General features: G+C 43.4%; 4 protein-coding genes across 4 annotated transcripts; 1 reads left to right on the top strand and 3 right to left on the bottom strand.

The window, feature by feature from the left end:
* Nucleotides 1-243: 243 nt before the first annotated feature.
* LOC6586314 (ionotropic receptor 25a) lies at nucleotides 244-6,215 on the bottom strand. The gene is made up of 6 exons (XM_015160522.3): nucleotides 5,239-6,215; nucleotides 5,017-5,166; nucleotides 4,563-4,945; nucleotides 4,326-4,505; nucleotides 843-2,342; nucleotides 244-788 (listed from the first exon to the last, which is right to left on the bottom strand). The coding sequence occupies exons 1-6, from the start codon at nucleotides 5,408-5,410 to the stop codon at nucleotides 264-266; spliced, it is 2,910 nt and encodes a 969-aa protein (XP_015016008.1). The 5' UTR covers nucleotides 5,411-6,215; the 3' UTR covers nucleotides 244-263.
* A 96-nt stretch (nucleotides 6,216-6,311) lies between these two features.
* Nucleotides 6,312-14,146, bottom strand: LOC26528211. Its single transcript, XM_015160521.3, has 7 exons — nucleotides 13,733-14,146; nucleotides 13,500-13,667; nucleotides 13,250-13,442; nucleotides 12,890-13,193; nucleotides 8,934-12,798; nucleotides 8,232-8,862; nucleotides 6,312-6,455 (listed from the first exon to the last, which is right to left on the bottom strand). The coding sequence occupies exons 1-7, from the start codon at nucleotides 13,776-13,778 to the stop codon at nucleotides 6,344-6,346; spliced, it is 5,319 nt and encodes a 1,772-aa protein (XP_015016007.1). The 5' UTR covers nucleotides 13,779-14,146; the 3' UTR covers nucleotides 6,312-6,343.
* Nucleotides 14,147-14,235: 89 nt separating this feature from the next.
* LOC6586313 (la-related protein 7) lies at nucleotides 14,236-16,646 on the top strand. Its single transcript, XM_032733220.2, has 3 exons — nucleotides 14,236-14,710; nucleotides 14,768-16,354; nucleotides 16,462-16,646. The coding sequence occupies exons 1-2, from the start codon at nucleotides 14,455-14,457 to the stop codon at nucleotides 16,351-16,353; spliced, it is 1,842 nt and encodes a 613-aa protein (XP_032589111.1). The 5' UTR covers nucleotides 14,236-14,454; the 3' UTR covers nucleotide 16,354; nucleotides 16,462-16,646.
* Nucleotides 16,425-17,848, bottom strand: LOC6586312 (TM2 domain-containing protein almondex). The gene has a single exon (XM_002011892.4). The coding sequence runs from the start codon at nucleotides 17,623-17,625 to the stop codon at nucleotides 16,819-16,821; it is 807 nt and encodes a 268-aa protein (XP_002011928.1). The 5' UTR covers nucleotides 17,626-17,848; the 3' UTR covers nucleotides 16,425-16,818.
* Nucleotides 17,849-17,875: the final 27 nt, after the last annotated feature.

Raw genomic sequence — 17,875 nt, 5'->3', positions numbered from 1 at the left:
TCCAGCTGTCTAGAATTTTATTTAGAGTAATGAGAAAATCGGAACACTCAAAAGTTTACCCATAAGTATGTACATATATATTCTAAATTGCAAGCCTTTAGTCCTAATAGCGCTGCACAGGTTTAGGTTCATATGAATATACAGATAGACTACGGACCCTATTTTATGTACCCATTCCACATTTATGAATGAGCTTTAAAAGGCAGTAAAACATAAAATGATGGTAGAACCAGCTAAGAGCAGTTGAGAAAAGTATGATCAATTTATTCTATATAAGCTATGCGAGACTGTGCGTCGGTTAGGTCCCGACGAAAATGTAGCCCATGTTCTCGAGCACCGGGTTTAAGCTTTCCAGTACCCAGCGTTACAGTTTCAGCTGTCTTCCTGCCTCGAAACGTAGCAGTTTCAAATGAAGGTGGCGGTGTCACTTTAGTTGGCTTCTTGGGTGGTGCTTTAACTTTCTTTGTTATATCCTTGTCTTTCCCTTCTGTGTTAAGCCAGGCAAATTTTGTGAACTCGTTCATATCCAGAGGCTTAACCTGGGTTACCAGCGCCAAGGACTTCTGCTTTTTCTGGTAGTACATTATCTCAATGACGAGCGTTATCATGGCTATAATAAGGCCAAACAAGGTGGCTATGAAAACACCACCCAAGCTCTGCAGGGTGATACCTTCCTGGTCATCAGACAGTGGACACAGGCGCAAATTTGATTGATTCCAATATTTGCCTTTGAGCTCTTCGAAAAAGCGATCCTTTTGCAGTTCCAAAATTGCATAGCTCAGCTCATCCTGCCCATAAATCGAGGTGAACAGCTTTTCATATGAAAATTATGTAATACTTACACCCAGATGGCTGCCCTGCTGCACGGCAACAGCATAGGGTTGCTCGGCAAACACCTCACCAACCTCTGTCAGATTGCAGTTTCTAGTTACCTCGTACTTGATCTCTGCTGAATCGTGTATGAAAGCATAATCCGCATTGCCGTGCGCATCCACATTTTTAAATCCTTCTGTAGAATTCGCGACCGGCAATGAGCTATTAATGGCTAGCAAAATATGTCCGAACTGTTCCTTAATGGGATAGTCCCAAATTCGAAACTTTCGAAAGTCCTTGGATGCATTCAATGCCAGCTCCTTCCACATGCGATACAACGTATCCTCGGCGAACTTCATATTTATAAAGTACTGATGCGTGTCAGAGTCCTTGACCACCGTATAGTTAATGCGAGATTGTCTCGCCAGCTGCTCCAACGACTGTACAGGCGTCTGCATACGCTCCACCGTAAGAAACGCAGCCAAGTTGGCCGTAAACGTGGCGAGCATGAGAACCACGAACAGCCAATATGCAGCAACTAGCAAGCGTCCGGAAACGGCTTTCGGAGCCTCACCGCCGCCTTGCGGTGTGAATGAGGTCAGGGCGAACCAGAAACTTTCCCGAAGCGTAAACTCGCGGCATTCATATGGATAAGCGTCGCGATTATTGCGTGAGCTATAGGGTGAATACTTATCCATGAACCAGATCATCAATGCTGTGCCCACCAGGGCGGCAACGATGCTCAACCAGACCTCAAGCCGCAGCACCGTCATAAACTTGAACAGCGAGGTGCGTCGAATCGGTTTTCGCATCACTATAGAAATGCCAGTCTGTTCGTAATAGGGTGGTAGAAAGTCAACCACTTCCTCACGCTCCGAATACATCTTAAGTGCAGCGATGGCCAAGTCCGTCTCGCCACTTACCAAATCGCCAATTACGCCATCCCACTCGCCCCGCTCGTTGCGCTCGCCCATGTGCCCCTGTACGGGTGCAACGATTTCGTAGTCAAAGTTGAGCTTCTCTGCTAACCGTTTTATAAAATCAATGCAGTAGCCCTCCCAGATGGGAGCACCGCTTTTGCTGAGGATCAGCTCACCAGTGTTCGGATTGCGACGATAATAGCTCCACGGCACGCTCTCAGCGGTGCCGATTCGAAAAAAACGTCTAGTTGGACTAATTGTCTCATTGAGAAGTCGCAGTGTGCCCGATACCCAAATGGCCAAATCCGTCTTGGCCTCATGTTCGCTCGAATAGTAGCCTGCGGAAATGTTGGCCACAAACGTCAAATGTGGCACCGACTCCTCATCGCTCGCCTCAATCAGCGCTTCGGTGGTATAGGGATCCTCGCTGCTCGGCACATACCCCACAAAGTTGTTCCAGTGTACATTCTCCAGGCTTTTGGCTGCAGCTCCACCACCTGCTTCAATACTGCTGCTGCAGTTTAGATAAACTGGCTCTGGAAACTCTGGACTCATCTCCGCCGAGTCAATCAGACTCCTTAGCACACTCAACAGCAAGGCGCGTTGTAACTGCAAAGATTCAGTCATTCTTAGATAACATTCAAATCTGCAAGTCCATTTAGAACGGGGCTGGTTACAATAATAAAACAAGTAAGAAAGCTATAGTCGAGACTGCTCGACTACGAAATCCCCTAAACCACCTGGAGAGAAACAACACATGCACACACGCAGTGTGCGTGTTTTATTCTGCTCAAAGCGTAAGAAGTAAAGTAAAATAGAATACTTGGCGACTTTGAGTACCATTCCTTTCGTTTTGCAGCAATGCTTGCGATGCTTAAACAAGTATATTTTAGGGTGACCATCTGGGCCGGAGCCCATTCCGGGACTGCCAACTACTACCACCAGCACCCCCCCCAACCACACACAAAAATGAAATAAATCAGTTGTCACACAGATTCACACATACATTCGACTTTTACTTCCTTCATATTTAGCATAATTACATTATCTTGGGACTAATTCCACAAGAAGAACATCCATATATATGAATACATCCTTATATTTAATTGTTATTATATTCATGACTGCCTGACTTATACTTCTCCATACTGCCTATTTTTCCCAACATATGTAAATAACATTTCTTTCATCAATATTTACCTTTACCAATATTACCAATATTTACCTTCTCTGCGTTGCTTTTCTAAATAAAATTCTCGACTTCTCTCGACACAAACATCTTCAATCTTCAATTCTTCTTCAACCCGGAACCCATTGAAAATGGGAAATCAGGGTATAATGGTTTTGTTGAAATGTATGTAACAGGCAGAAGGAGGCGTGGCAGACCCCACAAAGTATATATATTCTTGATCAGTGTGACGAGCTGAGTCGATTTGGCCCTGTCCGTCTGTCTATCCGTCCGACCGTATGTATGAACGCGTTGATCTCAGAAGATATAAGAGCTTGAGACTTGCCATTTTTTCCTAGGTTCGTGTATATCACGCGCATACTCCCGATATTTTATTATCGATTAAAAACCTTATCGAAAGCTAGTTATTTTATTATATCTCCTACACCTTTAGAGCTAGAACTTGCAAATTTCAAATGTAGACTTATATGTACTTTAACAATTTCGGATTTTGTTAAAATTTACCCCCACTTCTGTATCCACCCCCTCACCCACATATTTGTAAAAGACGTATTTCAAATACTAGAGACTTGTGCTTTGGCAAATACATGCATATTCATGTTATAATCATAATCATTCATTATTAAACAATTAAGTTCTCTAGTAAGCGCACACTGCAGCCCATGCGTGTTTATGCGTGGCTGCTTGTGTGTGTGTGTGTATGCGTATGTGTGTGATTGCGAGTGTGTGCGCGTGTTTCTTGTGTAAGCAGATAGACGCGAAAAATGATTGAAATAGCTATTGCTCGAAGGGTTTAGGGGATCTCGTAGTCGAGCAGTCTCGACTAGAGCTTTCTTACTCAATTCTCGCTTGACAGTTTTGCCAATTGTCTGCGACCACTCAGAAGCCAAATTTCTTAAAGATTGGCGACGATCAGCCTTAAGAATTTTGGCCAGTTGTCTTTTGTCGCGGGGTGTTATTGTTGATATTCGGCCTCTATTCGCAATAATATTTTCAATATCCCCATATTGCACCCCATGCACAAACGATCTAAACCCATTTAATTGCTTGCTAATCTCCGATAATGTTTTTAATCGATAACAAAATAACGGGATGAGTTATCAATTTTTGGAGATACACTCGATATCTGCGCTACCTACAGACATTTGAAAAAAAATTTGAAGTCTCTAGCTCTTATATCTGCGGAAATCGACGCGTTCATACATACGGACATACATTTCAACAAAACCATTATGCCCTGATTTCCCATTGAAAATGGGTTCAGGGTAAAAACATTGCACTATATACATTGATTGTCAGTGTTTGGGTTGCGATTAAGTATTCTGCAATCGGTATCGGCCGACTGCGACGTTCTCACTTGTTTTAAGTCTGATTTCAATCAAATGCGCTTTTTTAAGGCTTACCGTGAATCCACTGCCACAGTAAAGGTCTCGCATCTGCATCGATCGACAGATGGCACGTGCGTTTAAGGTGAAGCGCGTAGAAAACTCCACCTGTTGTTTGTATTTGAAAACGCGATCTCTGGTATCGAGAAAAACGAAATGCCATTCGGTGGGCCGCTGGAAAAGGTTACCCATATTGACCTGCAATGGTCTATAGTACTTTCAAAATGTTTGCGAGCTGCCTTCGATTTTACTCACGCGCTCAAAGATTCCATTCATAGCAGCGCCGCGGGCAAATATGGCATAGTAATTGGGAGCGGGTCTCAATCGAACCAGTCGCTCAACAAAGTCCTCCGATTGCTTATCACTGGCGTCCAGAATAAGAGCGCGGAATGGATAACCGGTCATTAGCTGCTTCATGGCCTCCATGGTGTCGCGGGAATTTTGGAAAATCATAACCACATTATTGGCCTGCTTCTGGCGCATAAAATCGGCAAACATATTCAGAAAGGGACGCATTATCCGGTCAAAACGCATATAAGCAAAGCCATGTGTATGAGCCAGCTCGTAGCCGTGAGACCAGCGACTGTAACTCAGATCGATAATCACCGAACTGCCCACGCTGCCAAGAATCTCACAGACTACGCTAGTCCCAATTGGGGATATTGTGATAAAAAAAATGCAATACACACAGATAGCCCACTTTACTCACAGCTGTCCATGTCCTGTTGGTCGTCGGTGCGACTTAGTTGCACCACCGCATCGCTGATCCGCGTATCCAACTGCAAAGTTTTCAGCTCCTTAAGAACAGATGCAATATCAGTTTCAAACTCTGCTCTCTGTACTGGCTCGACCCAAAAGGCTGGCGGTAAAGCGAGAGAAATGTTAAAATTAAAGCAATTGAAATAAGTATTCCGACAAGTAGTTTGCATACTTATCTTAAGCTCTTTAGCAGTGACCAGGCTTACGTTAATGCACAGCCAGAGCCTCACAATATTAGTCCGATCCATTCTGACCGTCAACTGCAAGTGCTGACCGTAAATTAGTCGATTGCCAAAGAGACAGTCCTTGCTCAATTCGTAAAATTGCACATAATTTGAGTCCATCGATTGGCAGTTGTTAAGACAATATGCAATTGCAAGTCTGTCTAGTTGTCAATTCAAAAAATTCCATTCAATTTAAATGTTGTCGCGGGATGCAACCACCCAAAGCCTCCCCCTGGGCACTTCGTCTGATTGCATAATTTGACAATTATATAAAATACTACTCAAAGCGAACGATTGAAAGAGTTCTCAAGTCTGGTATAGCCGGCTTGAATATACTCTGTATCCTGATCTCCTTTACGGTAAAGGTGTGATTGTATTTACATATATGTACATACATCTAGAATCCGCCTCGATATCTTTATGTCTGCCTTATTTACAACTGCATATATATTTAAATTCTGGAACATTAATCCATGCTGCTCTAGGTAAAGAAGTGGACGACACGTTACTATGTGCATCTTCTCCGGACAAACCATAAAATATACCTCTATATAAGGCAGGCCCATAAAATTTGGAATATGGACTCGTGCAATCGTCGTATGCCCACTAGGGTCACGTGACAAGTTGAGAACCTTTTATGTATTTTTTACAATAGTATTATCTTATATCGTATATAATATGTGCGCTATCCAATTTAAAAATATAGACTGCTTAAAACCTTCGTGATTCGAATATTCCCAAGAAATATTTACAGAGATTAATATTAAAGATTTCATCGCATACAACTAAATATGGGTGCAGCTTAATTAGTATAGCCGATAATTTATTAAACTTAATCTTTTACGAACATACGTACCGAACAATACGTGACTACAACATATTTAATTTTAACTAAATATCAAAATCCTTTCAATGTTTTTTATATATTAAAGTTCATAAAAACCGAAAACAAAAAAAAAAAAAATAATAATAATAATAATAATGATAATAATATAATAAAAAACATATATATATATATATATATATATATATTAGAAATAAAAACCGCTGGGATTATGTTCCATGTAAATGCGAGAGTATAGATTCAATATCCTCGATCTGAACGCCAGCATCGTGCAACTCCATTTGCTGCTCCTCGCTCGTGTTGGATTTCTGCGGCGTATTACTATGTATGTAAGAAGCGGAAGAAGAGTATGATTCAAGATATGATAGAAGAGGATAGCAATAGTATGGCATAATCTATTTATTAATCAGAGTGAGACAGTTTGGCATACAAATCTTGTTATTTCGTTTTTGACAGAGTTAATCATTTGCATATACAACAAACTAGATTCAGAACAAACTACATAGTTTCACAGAAAAAGAAATTTATTTTTATAATTTCTGCCTCTCTTGTTCAGTAAATGATTTATATTATTTTGACAGCGCCTTTAGTAATTTGACAATGAAGAACCACTATTTGCGTATATAATACATATACATACGTTTGACAAGGTTTCGAACTTCGAAGGCTTCTGTAGCCCGCGCTAGACTAATAAGCTAGTTTTAATTTTTATATTAACTCGAACTTCTAAATGAATAAATTAATAAATATTGAAAAATTTAAATAGAACAAGTAAGAAAGCTCTAGTCGGTGGTGCCCGACTATTAGAAGCTCGATCAATTTACTCTTTAGCTTGTATGAAACATTTTCGAACTCGACAATACAACGTCAAATTTTCAAAAAAAAAAAAACAAGTGATACTAGACACTGCTCGACTAGGAGATACCCTGAACCCTGCAATGAAATGACATTTCAATCACTTTGCACTTCTTTTATACACACATTCAAAAACACATGACACATATGTATGTACATACATCCACGCGTACGTATAAGCACGCGCTATGCTAATTGTGCAGTTAACATAGACTGCGCTTGGGCTGCGCTGCAGTGTTGGCATTATTATGAGAATTTATTCGCTGAATCATTTCTATTGTAGTAGGACTATCTTTCTGAAACTTTCAGAAAAAATGTGTGTATATTTCAAAGGAGAAGTCTCTAGTACTTGAAATACGTGTTTTTACAAATTGGGGGCGAAGGGGCCGTGGTATCCAAAGCCTGTAAATGTATATACACAATAAGTCTGAAAGTCAAAGAGTATTCAAATTACGCCGAAAAAATGAAATAAATTTATCAATTATTCTCGATAAAAAAGAGATCGGATGAGTTATCGTAAAAATATAATAAACTTGTACGGCGTATGGTATACAGGAGTATGGCTATATCGGTTCAGCTCGTCGCCCTGATTAAGAATATATACATTATAGGGTCTGCCACACCTTCTTTCACATATTACATACATTTTCATAAAATAATTATACATTGATTTCCCATTTTCAATGGGTTCAGGGTATAGAAACATCAAAGCAAAAATCTCTTCGGCAAGGCATGTCACCTCACTTTCTTAACTTGGTCAATGTAAAAACATTTATGCATATAGCCTTTAATTGACAATTTACTGAAATTTAAAATATTTTGGTAATATTGCGAACCGGTAAGAAATTTTGAAATTATTTGAAACAATCTTGATGATATATTCATATATAGAGACCTACATACGAAGTTTAAAATCTATATATCTTATGGATTATGAGAACCTGGATCATGATACGCCGATTTCCCTTCTTAAATGGGTTCAGCCCAGTTACATATAAATAATTTATGAATAAATTTACGATTGTTCTTCAATGCATAGGAATTGAAAGTAAACTAAATTATTCAATCTTAAATTTGCATAAGCTTTCACAGTCCAAACTAATGACGATATAATATTTATAAGCAATCCTTGTAGCGTTGCCATAAACTACGTCATGGGTCGTATAATGTCGACTATCGATTTAATTTACCTTTAGCAGTAGAGGTAGCGCGATTATCATATTAAATTAAGGTTTTACTTACATCGAGGCCACTTCCATGTCGTTGTCATCGTGCTCCTCGATCTGTGTATTCGTGGCCAACGGCGTGGATGACGCCATGGGCATGTCCTGGGCCGCTGCCAGCTCCTGGATGCCGCCGCCTACACTGGTGAAGTGAATGATGCGTTTCTTGGGTATATTGCGTATACCAGTGGGGCTCGCATTGTCGTCGGTGGCGTCCAGTGACTGATGGAGCACCTGTGGACTCGTTATGCGTACGCTGTGCATTTCGTTGTCGACCATGATGCGCATTTGAAAATTCTTGAAGAACGCGGGCGGCTGACGTAGCACAGGTTTCGTCGGCTTGCTGCCGCTGTCCTCATAGGCAAAGCTATATGTGTTGGCCACATGACTGCTTGTCAGGCACATATCCAGATCGTAGTCGCCACTGGCATCAGGAGCCGCGCTCGATGCAGGCGGCTGACTCCGGGGCTGCAGCTGTTCGGCTGACTGCTGCGTTGTCTGTGCTTCGGCCAGCGTGGCTAGTGAAGGCGCTGCAGTCTCAGTGCGCGCCTCAGCTCGTTTCTTAGCTGGTTTTTTTGTTACTTTGGTATTGTTCGATGTCTTCACTGGTCTACCTGCCTCGCACGGCCGTGGCTCTTCAGGCGCAGGAGCTACACGAAGAAAATAACAGGCAAAGCATAAATGATCAACGGCAAGAAAAATCAGTCTAAAGTCAATTTACTTTTGTTGTCAATGAGTCGGCAGGAGCGTCGCATGCTGGAGCGCGACGGCTCCATATTTGGTGGCTTCCTAGGTCGACCACGTCGCTGACCCGTGGTCATCGAGGGAGCAGGTTGAGCTGAAATTTGTACAGCAACACGTCCAGTCCTGGGCTGCTGTTGTTTCTTGGCGCTAAGATTCAGAGCAAAAAGAAGCGCGGGATCAAGATTACTGCTAGCTGGTTCCGGCTTTTCCAAATTACTTTGGACTCCTTCACTTGACTTGATTAGCATCGGATTCACTGGTTTGCCAGCCGATGTCTCCTGGTTCTTCTCTGGTTCACTTGCATTGTTCACTTTTTCTTCCTTATCCGTTGTCACTTTTACAAACTCCTTCATAGGTGATTTATGTCCTTGGCTTACATTGGGATTCGCCAGCTTGGCTGTTTCGCGCATCGTTGAGAGCTTTTTGTTTACTTTTCTAGGGCGCCCTTTTGGCGTTGTCTGCTGCTTAAACTTCGCCTTGACGCGCTCACGCACCGCGGCCAAATCCATCATGCGCTGCTCAATAGACTCCTCTTTTGAGTTGATTGTTATCTGAGCTTTTACGTTCGGCACTAACTTCTCAGGCACTGGAGCTGGTGGAGCCATTTCACCACTTGTGTCAGCATCCGCCGCAACCGTAGCTGCCGCAGCAGCTTCCTTGCTTGGTGTCAGCCAACTACGCAGGGGATAGCGCACCTCACCATCCTGGCTAACCAGTTTAGCTGGTTCACTGTCGATATCCAGCGGTGGAGCATCCAATGAACCGCAGGCAGCAGCTACCTTTAGCCACTCGTCGTCCTCAGTGCTGCTAATATCAGATAGATTTTCTAGCTCCAATAGTTTTATCGGTCGTGCAGGAGTCACAGCGTTTGTCAATCTACCAGACATTGCCGAAGAGGCGGATGTATTTAGGCTGCTGTTACTGCTGCTGCCACTACTGGATGAGCTGCAGCTGCTGGAGGAGGTTGAGCTACTGCCACTCGAGTTGCTGCTAGAATGCTCCACAACAGCATCAGGCAGTCCTGACACCAGTTTATAGTGCGGAGTCTCTACGAACAACGTCGACGACTCCCCATTACCAGACAAGGCTGCGGCACCCTCAATACTGTCCACTGCCTCGCTCCCGAACGAGCGCACACGACGCAGCACCGTCGGCTCAACGGGCAACCGCTCAGCCTGTAGCTCAATGTGAGTTGTGAATTGTTTGGGTGCCTGTTCCACAAGGTCTCTGGGGGACGTGGATGGCAGAGCGCACTGTGCATTTGTGTCCGTATGCTCGGCCTCATCTGGTCGATAATAGGAGCTGCCGCCGGAGTATTCCGTTTTCGCCGCGCTGCTGTGCGGAGTGTTAAGCGCATGGCCAAAGGGCGTCGTTAGACGTATGCCCGGCGTAATGGCTGTCAACATGGGCGTATCAAGTATGCTCTTTGTATCGCTGCCAAAAAGAAACGATGCAGATGGCAGCAGTTTAGCATAAGGCGTATCCATCAACATTGGCCCTGGCGTCGGCGGTATGTCACCAACTTCTGTTAGTGTCACCTTAAATGGCGTCTCCAAAAGAACCGCCATGTTGGACATGTCACAATCTGGCGGCTTGTTCTTTGTATTCAGATTGACAACGGCTGGCTGCGTCACAGGTTGTTCTGTTTGCTGCATAGACTCGAGCTGCTGCTCATGCTCTGACTTAACGATTTTTTTAGTTGGGTTGTATTCTTTATTCTGTTTGGACTCCTTGGGCCTCATGACTTCCTTCGGCTCGAGTATATCCTGGCTGACAACTTTCGGTTTTACTAGTGGCTTCTGAGGCGTTGTTATCTTTATGGTAAACTCGCCTTCAACATTGTTACTGCCTTTGGGTTCCCTTCTTCGCCTTTGGGTTCTCTTCTTTGAAATGAGCGGCGTGAGGGACACCGATAGCGCTAGGGCCTTCTTTTTGTTGGCCACTACAGGTCTATGGCGACGAGCACGCGGTTTGCTTTGGAGCGCCTCTTGGCGCTTTGCGTTGATCTCACGTAGGCGCAAATCCAAGTCAGTGCTAGTGCTGTTCATCTGACGCTGCCAGGCGGCCAACAAATCATCCTTCTCCTTATTCAGTTCAGTCTTTTGCTCAGGTAGCTGAACATGCTGTGTTGTTGGTAGCCGTTCATTCTCTTTGCTGTCATCTAATGAACTGGAAATTTCCTTATCCGCCTCCTGCTGGTCGTTTGCCTCGTCCCCTACTGCTGCCTGAGAAATAATGCGTTTACAGGCTTTGGTTGCAGCACGGCGCGTTTGCTTACGCTTGGGCGTGACCACCATTGGGGTAGATGAGTTAGTTGCCAACTGCTTGGGTGCCGTGACTGCCTTAATCACCGTCTGGTTGCTGCATTCCTCCATTGCAAAGAACGGCGGTACGCAGCCATTGCTTTCGTTGCTACTAACATCGGCAGGTGTTCTTGTTGCAGCTGTAGCAGTATTTTCTGATGCATTTTCTGATGCTGCGACAGCTTCAGATGCATTCGTGGCTAGTGGGACGCTGGGAGTAGTACCAAAACTTGGCAGAACTTCCACATTCTTGATAATTAGTGTCTTCTCCGGTTGTACGCTTGTTTCTATCAACTCTTCAGCCTTTTTCCCTTTTTCTGTTTTGAGCTGCGTTCGCCGCTGAGTCTGTAGACGCCGCGTAGATAGCGGCGTGACGCCTTGCATATGAGGGATTCCTTTCGGCGAGAAATTGAGCGTTCGTACATGTGAAGTACGCTTGCGAGGTGTGGAAAGACTGCGAAATGCTTTAACATTCACAATGCCTGACGTGGAAGGCGTCACGCGCTCCAGGACCAGACGCGATGAGTCTAGCGAGGCGGGCACAGCACTCGCGCTGGCCACTTTGCTCGAAGAGCGCTCGAGCAGACTCGTATTTCCGGCCACTGCCTTAGCTTGATCGGCAATTAGTTGTGCCGGTGGTTCCACTGACGGTTCCTCCTCTGTTGTTGGGGGCTGTTTAACGGCGCTATTGATAATTATTGAATTGGGTGGCAGCTGATTGGCAGCAACTGTAATTGGTTCCGGCAGTGGTATCTCAATATGAGAAACGTCCATGTTGGTGAATGTATCAGAGCGCAGTTGCTGCGCCAACCACTCGTTATTCACCAGAAACGGCAAATGCGAAAGCAGCCCTTCATTTGATAGAAACATGGGAAAAGTTAGCTGGCCATTGGTTGCGTCCACGCACACCTGGCCACCGTTTACAGCCGCGACACTGGCAACAGAGTCCGGATCTGTCATAGTAGAGCCACCATCAGCAAAGTTTATGAGATTCTCGCTACCAAAGCTGAGGTTTCCTGTCGGCTGCTGCTGGTGCTGCTTTTGTGCACTCTCGTTCGAGTTGAGCACTATGAGTTTGGATATACTGAAATTGGGATCAATCAGCGTGCCAATCGAGCTGTTTGCATTTAGAATGATGGCATTTCCATTGTTACCATTCCCCATATTAATATCTCCATTGGCATTCACAGACGCCGCGGCCGCATTCGCCGATGCCACCGCTGTACGAATTATAAGTGGTGTTTGCGGTGGTGCAGGCACAACTTCAGCTGCTGCTACTGGCACTGGTGCTTCTACTGCTGTGGGTATGGGCTCATCCGCAGATGTATCCATGCCTACCACTTCCTGAATGATGCGATCAAATGATGGGTCCTTCTCAGTGGCCTCCAATATATTTCTTACCAGACCATCTAGCACTGCCTCTGAGTTTACAGATTCTGCCGTGGGTGCATGTACCGTAAGTGATTGCAGAGCCGTGTTTATATTGCTTAGTAATTTATTTTGGAATTCGTGATTGGTCATGATGGCTTGCGTTATTTCCTGAAATGTCCAAATATGTTGTTATTATATACTCTTGCATATAAATCTTAATTTATACGCTTTCTCGCATAATATCTTTGAGCTTACTTACTGGCATTGTCTGTGGCATTGGCATCATTAGCTCAGATTCTTCACTGCTGGTTATGCGAGGAGTGGAATTATTTTTGGGTCCATGCCCATGGCGAAAATGTAGCGGATCATCTGTCTGTTCACTCGTAAAGTCGCTGGTTGTGCTGCTGTCCAGCGATTGGTACTCCTCTATGTGATCGGTGCGTCCAATGCTGCAGTACAGATGCGGATCCAGTAGCCGAGGACGTTTACAGTTAAAACGCTCTGAGGGTGATCGTGGGACTGGGTTCGCCTGCTCTCCATCCAATGGCAATGAATTTACGCGTCTAGTATTAAAAGCAGTGAGTACCTTCTGAAAAAATGTAAATTTAAAACTACTTACACGCGGCGTCTCTTACGTGTGTGTTGTGTATTGGGATTCGTATTTCGCATACAAGCGGTACTATCTTTGTTGCATGTTGTTGATGTTGTTGTTGACCTATTCAGCTTTAATAGCTCGTCAACTCGCTCGGAGAGCTTCAGCTGCTGCAGGCGTTGGCGAGTGTCGTTTGGCAACTTTTTTACAGCATTGGCCACTGGAAAATGAACATCAGTCAAAGGAGATTATATATTTGGAATGAGCTTTGATTTACCCATGCTGGTGATCCTGACGTGTTCTCGTATGATATCCTCCAGGCCGTCATTTAGAAAGTTGTGCGGCTGCAGACCCTGTCGCAAGGCAATAAACTCCTGATGCAGATGCGGTGAGGTGCGACACAATGAAAGTGCCGCACGTCTCAAATTGTTATTTACAAAGTAGCCTGAAAATACGGCAATAACTGTTAATAAGGCATATGATTTTACAATGCAAGAGTTGAAAACCCACCCAAAACGAGACGCGCGATATCCGAATGCAACACAATTGATTCCATTATAATTAATTAATAAAAACTACATATATTTTTTGTGGTATTGAAATTATCGCACATATTTGCAAGAACAAATATATGAATTATTTTTGTTTGTTTGTGTTGATTTCTTCTGTTCTTTTTTTGTTGCGTTATTTTTCGCTTCTCTTTTTTTTTTATTGTTTTGCCGATCCCAACGTTGATGCCGATAATGTTGATGAAATTCGTTAGGTGTTTTCTGTCTATTTTTCTCAATTTGGTTTTTGTTGTTGCTTGAGGGCAAGCCAACTTGAATCCGGCATTTGTATATAAAGCGGATTCTATTTATTCTTCAATCACCGTCGCGCACTGTACAAGGTACCTAAACAACAGCATATGTTTGCCGCCAAAATGTTAATTTGCAGAGCTATCCCACAGATTCTATCGATGGTTAATTGAAAGTTATCGATATGGCTTTTTTAATAGCCAATCAGTTACTCCATAATATTGTATTATGTGATTAGAGTTCACTAGAGCTAATATTTATATATAATAAATTAATTATATAATATAATATTAAGAGTAAACTAATAATCTTGTTTTTTTAGGACTACTATAAATATCACTTTATTGCACAGCGATAATTTTTTAAACCTAATTGATCTGGAAACGCCTGATACTATCAGCAACTTCCAAGGGTTTTTATCTAAAATAAACACAAATGGCTGCCAAAGCAGTTATAGCGGAAGAAAATGATGGCCAGGAGTTTAAAAAGCCTAATTCAACTGTTACAGAAGGTGAAGCAGTTGTCGCCAGCACACAATCCACAGTACCGACATCGGAAAAAACTGATGGTGGAGGACGCAAACGTAAACGCCACATTTTTAATGCGATTCGCGGACAAATGGAGTTTTATTTTGGCGACGCTAATCTCAGCAAGGATCGCTTTTTACGTCGCTATATAGAGAAGGATCCATGTAAGTAAACATGTAAAACTATGAATATATATAATAGATTATTGTTAATGTTTGTAGATGTGCCGCTAGAAATATTTCTGACATTCAATAAAATCAAAACACTTACTCAGGATGTGCAGCAAATATCAACGTCGCTCTCCAATTCTCATTTACTGGAATTAGACGAAAGTGGACTCAAAGTCCGCCGCAAGACTGCACTGCCGGAGCACCGGGACGTCAACAACAAAACCCTTTATGTTGAGGCTCTGCCAGCAACTGCAACACATGACTGGCTCAAAGAAGTTTTTGGCCGGTATGGCACGGTCAGCTATGTATCGTTGCCACATTATCCGGGCACGCGAAAGATAAAGGAATTTGCGTTTATCGAATTTGAAAAGAGCAGCTCCGTGGAGAAGGCTCTGAAGGCCTATTCTCAAATCCAGGGCGTTCTATCCGTGGAGCACACGGACCCCAGTAATTTGGCTAGCATACGGTCCTTCCAGCAGCAGCAGCTCCAGCAAAAAAATAAAACTAGTTTGAATGGGCAAGAATCCGCATCAAAAACAAATGTAGTCAAGCAGCCAAGCAAACGTGAGGCCGATAAAGAAGATATACAGGAGGCCGTGCCAAACAAACGGGCCAAACTTGACACGGTACAAGATCAATGCGAAGCATCCGCTGGAGAATTGTCTAAAGCAGAAAACTCTCAGCAAAGTGAATCTGTCAATAACAACGAGGAACAGAACGAGATTACGAAACAGAAGCGCCGTCGTAAGCAAAAGAAACGAATTCTTGCGGATAAACTTAAGCCAAACATTGAGCCCAGTGCGCTGGAGTTAAAGATATTGCCCAAGACTAGCTGGTGTAGCCTTCGCAACAAGTATCTTAATTTGCAGCGGCGCTTAGTTAGTGAAGCCAAGAGCAAACTCTGGCGCAGTACGCAGGTCCAACAACCAATGCACAAGTGCACAGCTATGAACTTGCAGCTGCAAGCACAGCAGCAGCAGTTGATAGAGTCGAAGGGTATCTGTAACAGCGGTACTAACAGTGGACATGAAGAGCCAGAACAGGTTAGCGATACTGGGGATGTATCGGAAGTACCGGTGCCGCCCAAGCGCCGAAAGCGCAACAAAATTGCTGGCGTTCATAAAATTAATATGAATTTTTATGGCGCGGGTGGCAACGAGGCGGACGAAACTAAATTGGCGGGTCGAACTGAGGATGCGGCACAGGAACGCTCGCCGCTTTTTAAGTACGAGCCGGGTCTCATTGTCGAGTGCACACTCCACGAACCGTGCGTTAACGTAAAGGACTTCAAGGCAGACATGCGACAATACGCGGACATCAAGTATGTAGACATTAAAGAAGGCGACCAGGTTGCGCATTTACGCATGGTCACACCAAATGCCGCTGAAGAGTTGGCTCGTCAGCTCAGCTGTGCTGAAATTCAGCTCAAAGTGTTGCGCGGCCAGCCAGAAACGCAATACTGGCGCAAAATTGAACGGGATCGCGAAGCCAAATTGTCTAAGAAGGTGCGTGTGCAGCAAAAACGCGGTCGTGAAAAAGTCGCTAAGATGTTGGCCAAGCATATCAAGTTTGATGATGTTGTCTACGAGGTGATCAACGACCCGACTACAAGCGCCAGCATTCCATTAGATAATTAATGTAATTATCAAGTTTTGCAAAATATACAATGAACTGAATTCAAAGATATGTATCTGAATGCATAGAAATGTTTAACAAAAAAAAATTTTTACATTTTATTTATATAGACGAGTCTCCTCCTATACATTTAGTGAACTGCTTAAGAACAGTATTGGAAGATATTTTCATACCCTCTATCTTAGATATTTAAAATGTTGAGTACATTTTATCTATATGTCTAGAGATGCAAAAATGTTTTTGTGGAAATTAGCCAAAAGGTATTTATCTAAATTATAACTCAAATTTACTTAAACATTAATGTTTATTCATTTTCGATTAGTTTTCTTTCACTTATTCAGTTAAATGTTCGTCCGTCATGTTCTTAATTTATAGATGATTTTAATAAATGAAAGTGTCGTAAGTTTCAAATTGAATTTGTATAAAATGCATTTTAGGTAATTCCCCCAGCGGGGTTGTTCCTCGGATTAAATGTAGAGCGAGCCATCGGCAGGGCCCAAGTAGTGCATGGATATCAGGAGCACATCGATGATTGTCCACACGCCGAGACCCCCAAAGCTGAACAGCTTGCCAATGCCCTCCTGCCAGTGGCCCAAATAGAAACGGTCAGCGCCAAAGCCGCCCAAAGTAAGGCTGATGAGTAACGCGGTGCTCCAGCGATAGCCCTGAGTCCAGTTACAGCGCAAATTACGAGTAAACGAACGGCTCCCCAGACAAAGCACATCCTGGTGCACAGTGCAATTAGTGCGATAGTATTTCTCTGCAGCCGAGTTGCAATTGGCATGTTGTTCACAGTTCTGTTGCCACATTTCGGTTTGATAGCAATAGCGACAATTCATTTGACGTTGAAACGAGCGTTCTCCACTGCATTGTACATTGTTGGCTGCCTCGCATATGATGTTGATATCGCGGCCGTACAGGCAATTGAAGTTGTAAGTGCAGCGAATGCATGGGAATGGCAACCGTTCACAGGGTGTTTCCTTATCCAAGGGGCATAGCATGCTCGTGGTGTTGTTGCCGTTGTTGTTGTCGCCAGCTGCTGGAGATTTGCTGCCCAGATTCGCCAAGGCTGGTACAAACACTACATTATCGTTGTTATTATTATTTCCTGCATTGCTGTTCTCCTTGCGCGGATCACCTTTCATATCCGCTAGATCCATTTGGTTGCCACCGCTGGCGGTTTCGCTGTTTCTTATGCCGGTCAATACGAATATGATGATTAGCACTATCGCCGAACGCATATTCACTACAATACACTCTCGCTGCTGTCCCATTTTTGCTAATAAGTGCTAGTTTATAAAGCGAAGTTTCTCGGTTTTATTCCAGTTGTAAAAGCGATAGCAACCATTGCATCGATACAGTGATAAGTAATATAGTCGATGGTTTCGAAAATGGCATCGACATATTCGTGTATTGCGTCTGGGCACGCACATTTGCATAAACCTTTGCATCAAAGTATGTATTAAATTTATTTAAACAAATAAATTATAAATTTGCCGCATTTGGCACCAAATGAAAAAAATT

This window comes from Drosophila mojavensis, unplaced genomic scaffold, assembly GCF_018153725.1.
Source record: "Drosophila mojavensis isolate 15081-1352.22 unplaced genomic scaffold, ASM1815372v1 contig_136, whole genome shotgun sequence".
In the NCBI taxonomy this organism is placed as follows: domain Eukaryota; kingdom Metazoa; phylum Arthropoda; class Insecta; order Diptera; family Drosophilidae; genus Drosophila; species Drosophila mojavensis.
The sequence above is the reverse complement of the archived record's forward strand: the minus strand, read 5'-3'. Positions and strand labels throughout refer to the sequence as shown.

Bases quoted from the DNA above. Each gene is read 5' to 3' on its own strand.
- LOC6586314 (XM_015160522.3), bottom strand. From the start codon at position 5,410: ATGGACTCAAATTATGTGCAATTTTACGAATTGAGCAAGGACTGTCTC. The intron at 4,946-5,016 runs GTGAGTAAAGTG...GGACTAGCGTAG, and splicing joins CCAACAGGACATGGACAGCT to TCTGTGAGATTCTTGGCAGC. The intron at 789-842 runs GTAAGTATTACA...ATTTATGGGCAG, and splicing joins AGCAGGGCAGCCATCTGGGT to GATGAGCTGAGCTATGCAAT.
- LOC26528211 (XM_015160521.3), bottom strand. From the start codon at position 13,778: ATGGAATCAATTGTGTTGCATTCGGATATCGCGCGTCTCGTTTTGG. The intron at 8,863-8,933 runs GTAAATTGACTT...TTCTTCGTGTAG, and splicing joins CCGACTCATTGACAACAAAA to CTCCTGCGCCTGAAGAGCCA. The intron at 6,456-8,231 runs GTAAGTAAAACC...TTACATACATAG, and splicing joins GACATGGAAGTGGCCTCGAT to TAATACGCCGCAGAAATCCA.
- LOC6586313 (XM_032733220.2), top strand. From the start codon at position 14,455: ATGGCTGCCAAAGCAGTTATAGCGGAAGAAAATGATGGCCAGGAGTTT. The intron at 14,711-14,767 runs GTAAGTAAACAT...TAATGTTTGTAG, and splicing joins CTATATAGAGAAGGATCCAT to ATGTGCCGCTAGAAATATTT.
- LOC6586312 (XM_002011892.4), bottom strand. From the start codon at position 17,625: ATGGGACAGCAGCGAGAGTGTATTGTAGTGAATATGCGTTCGGCGATA.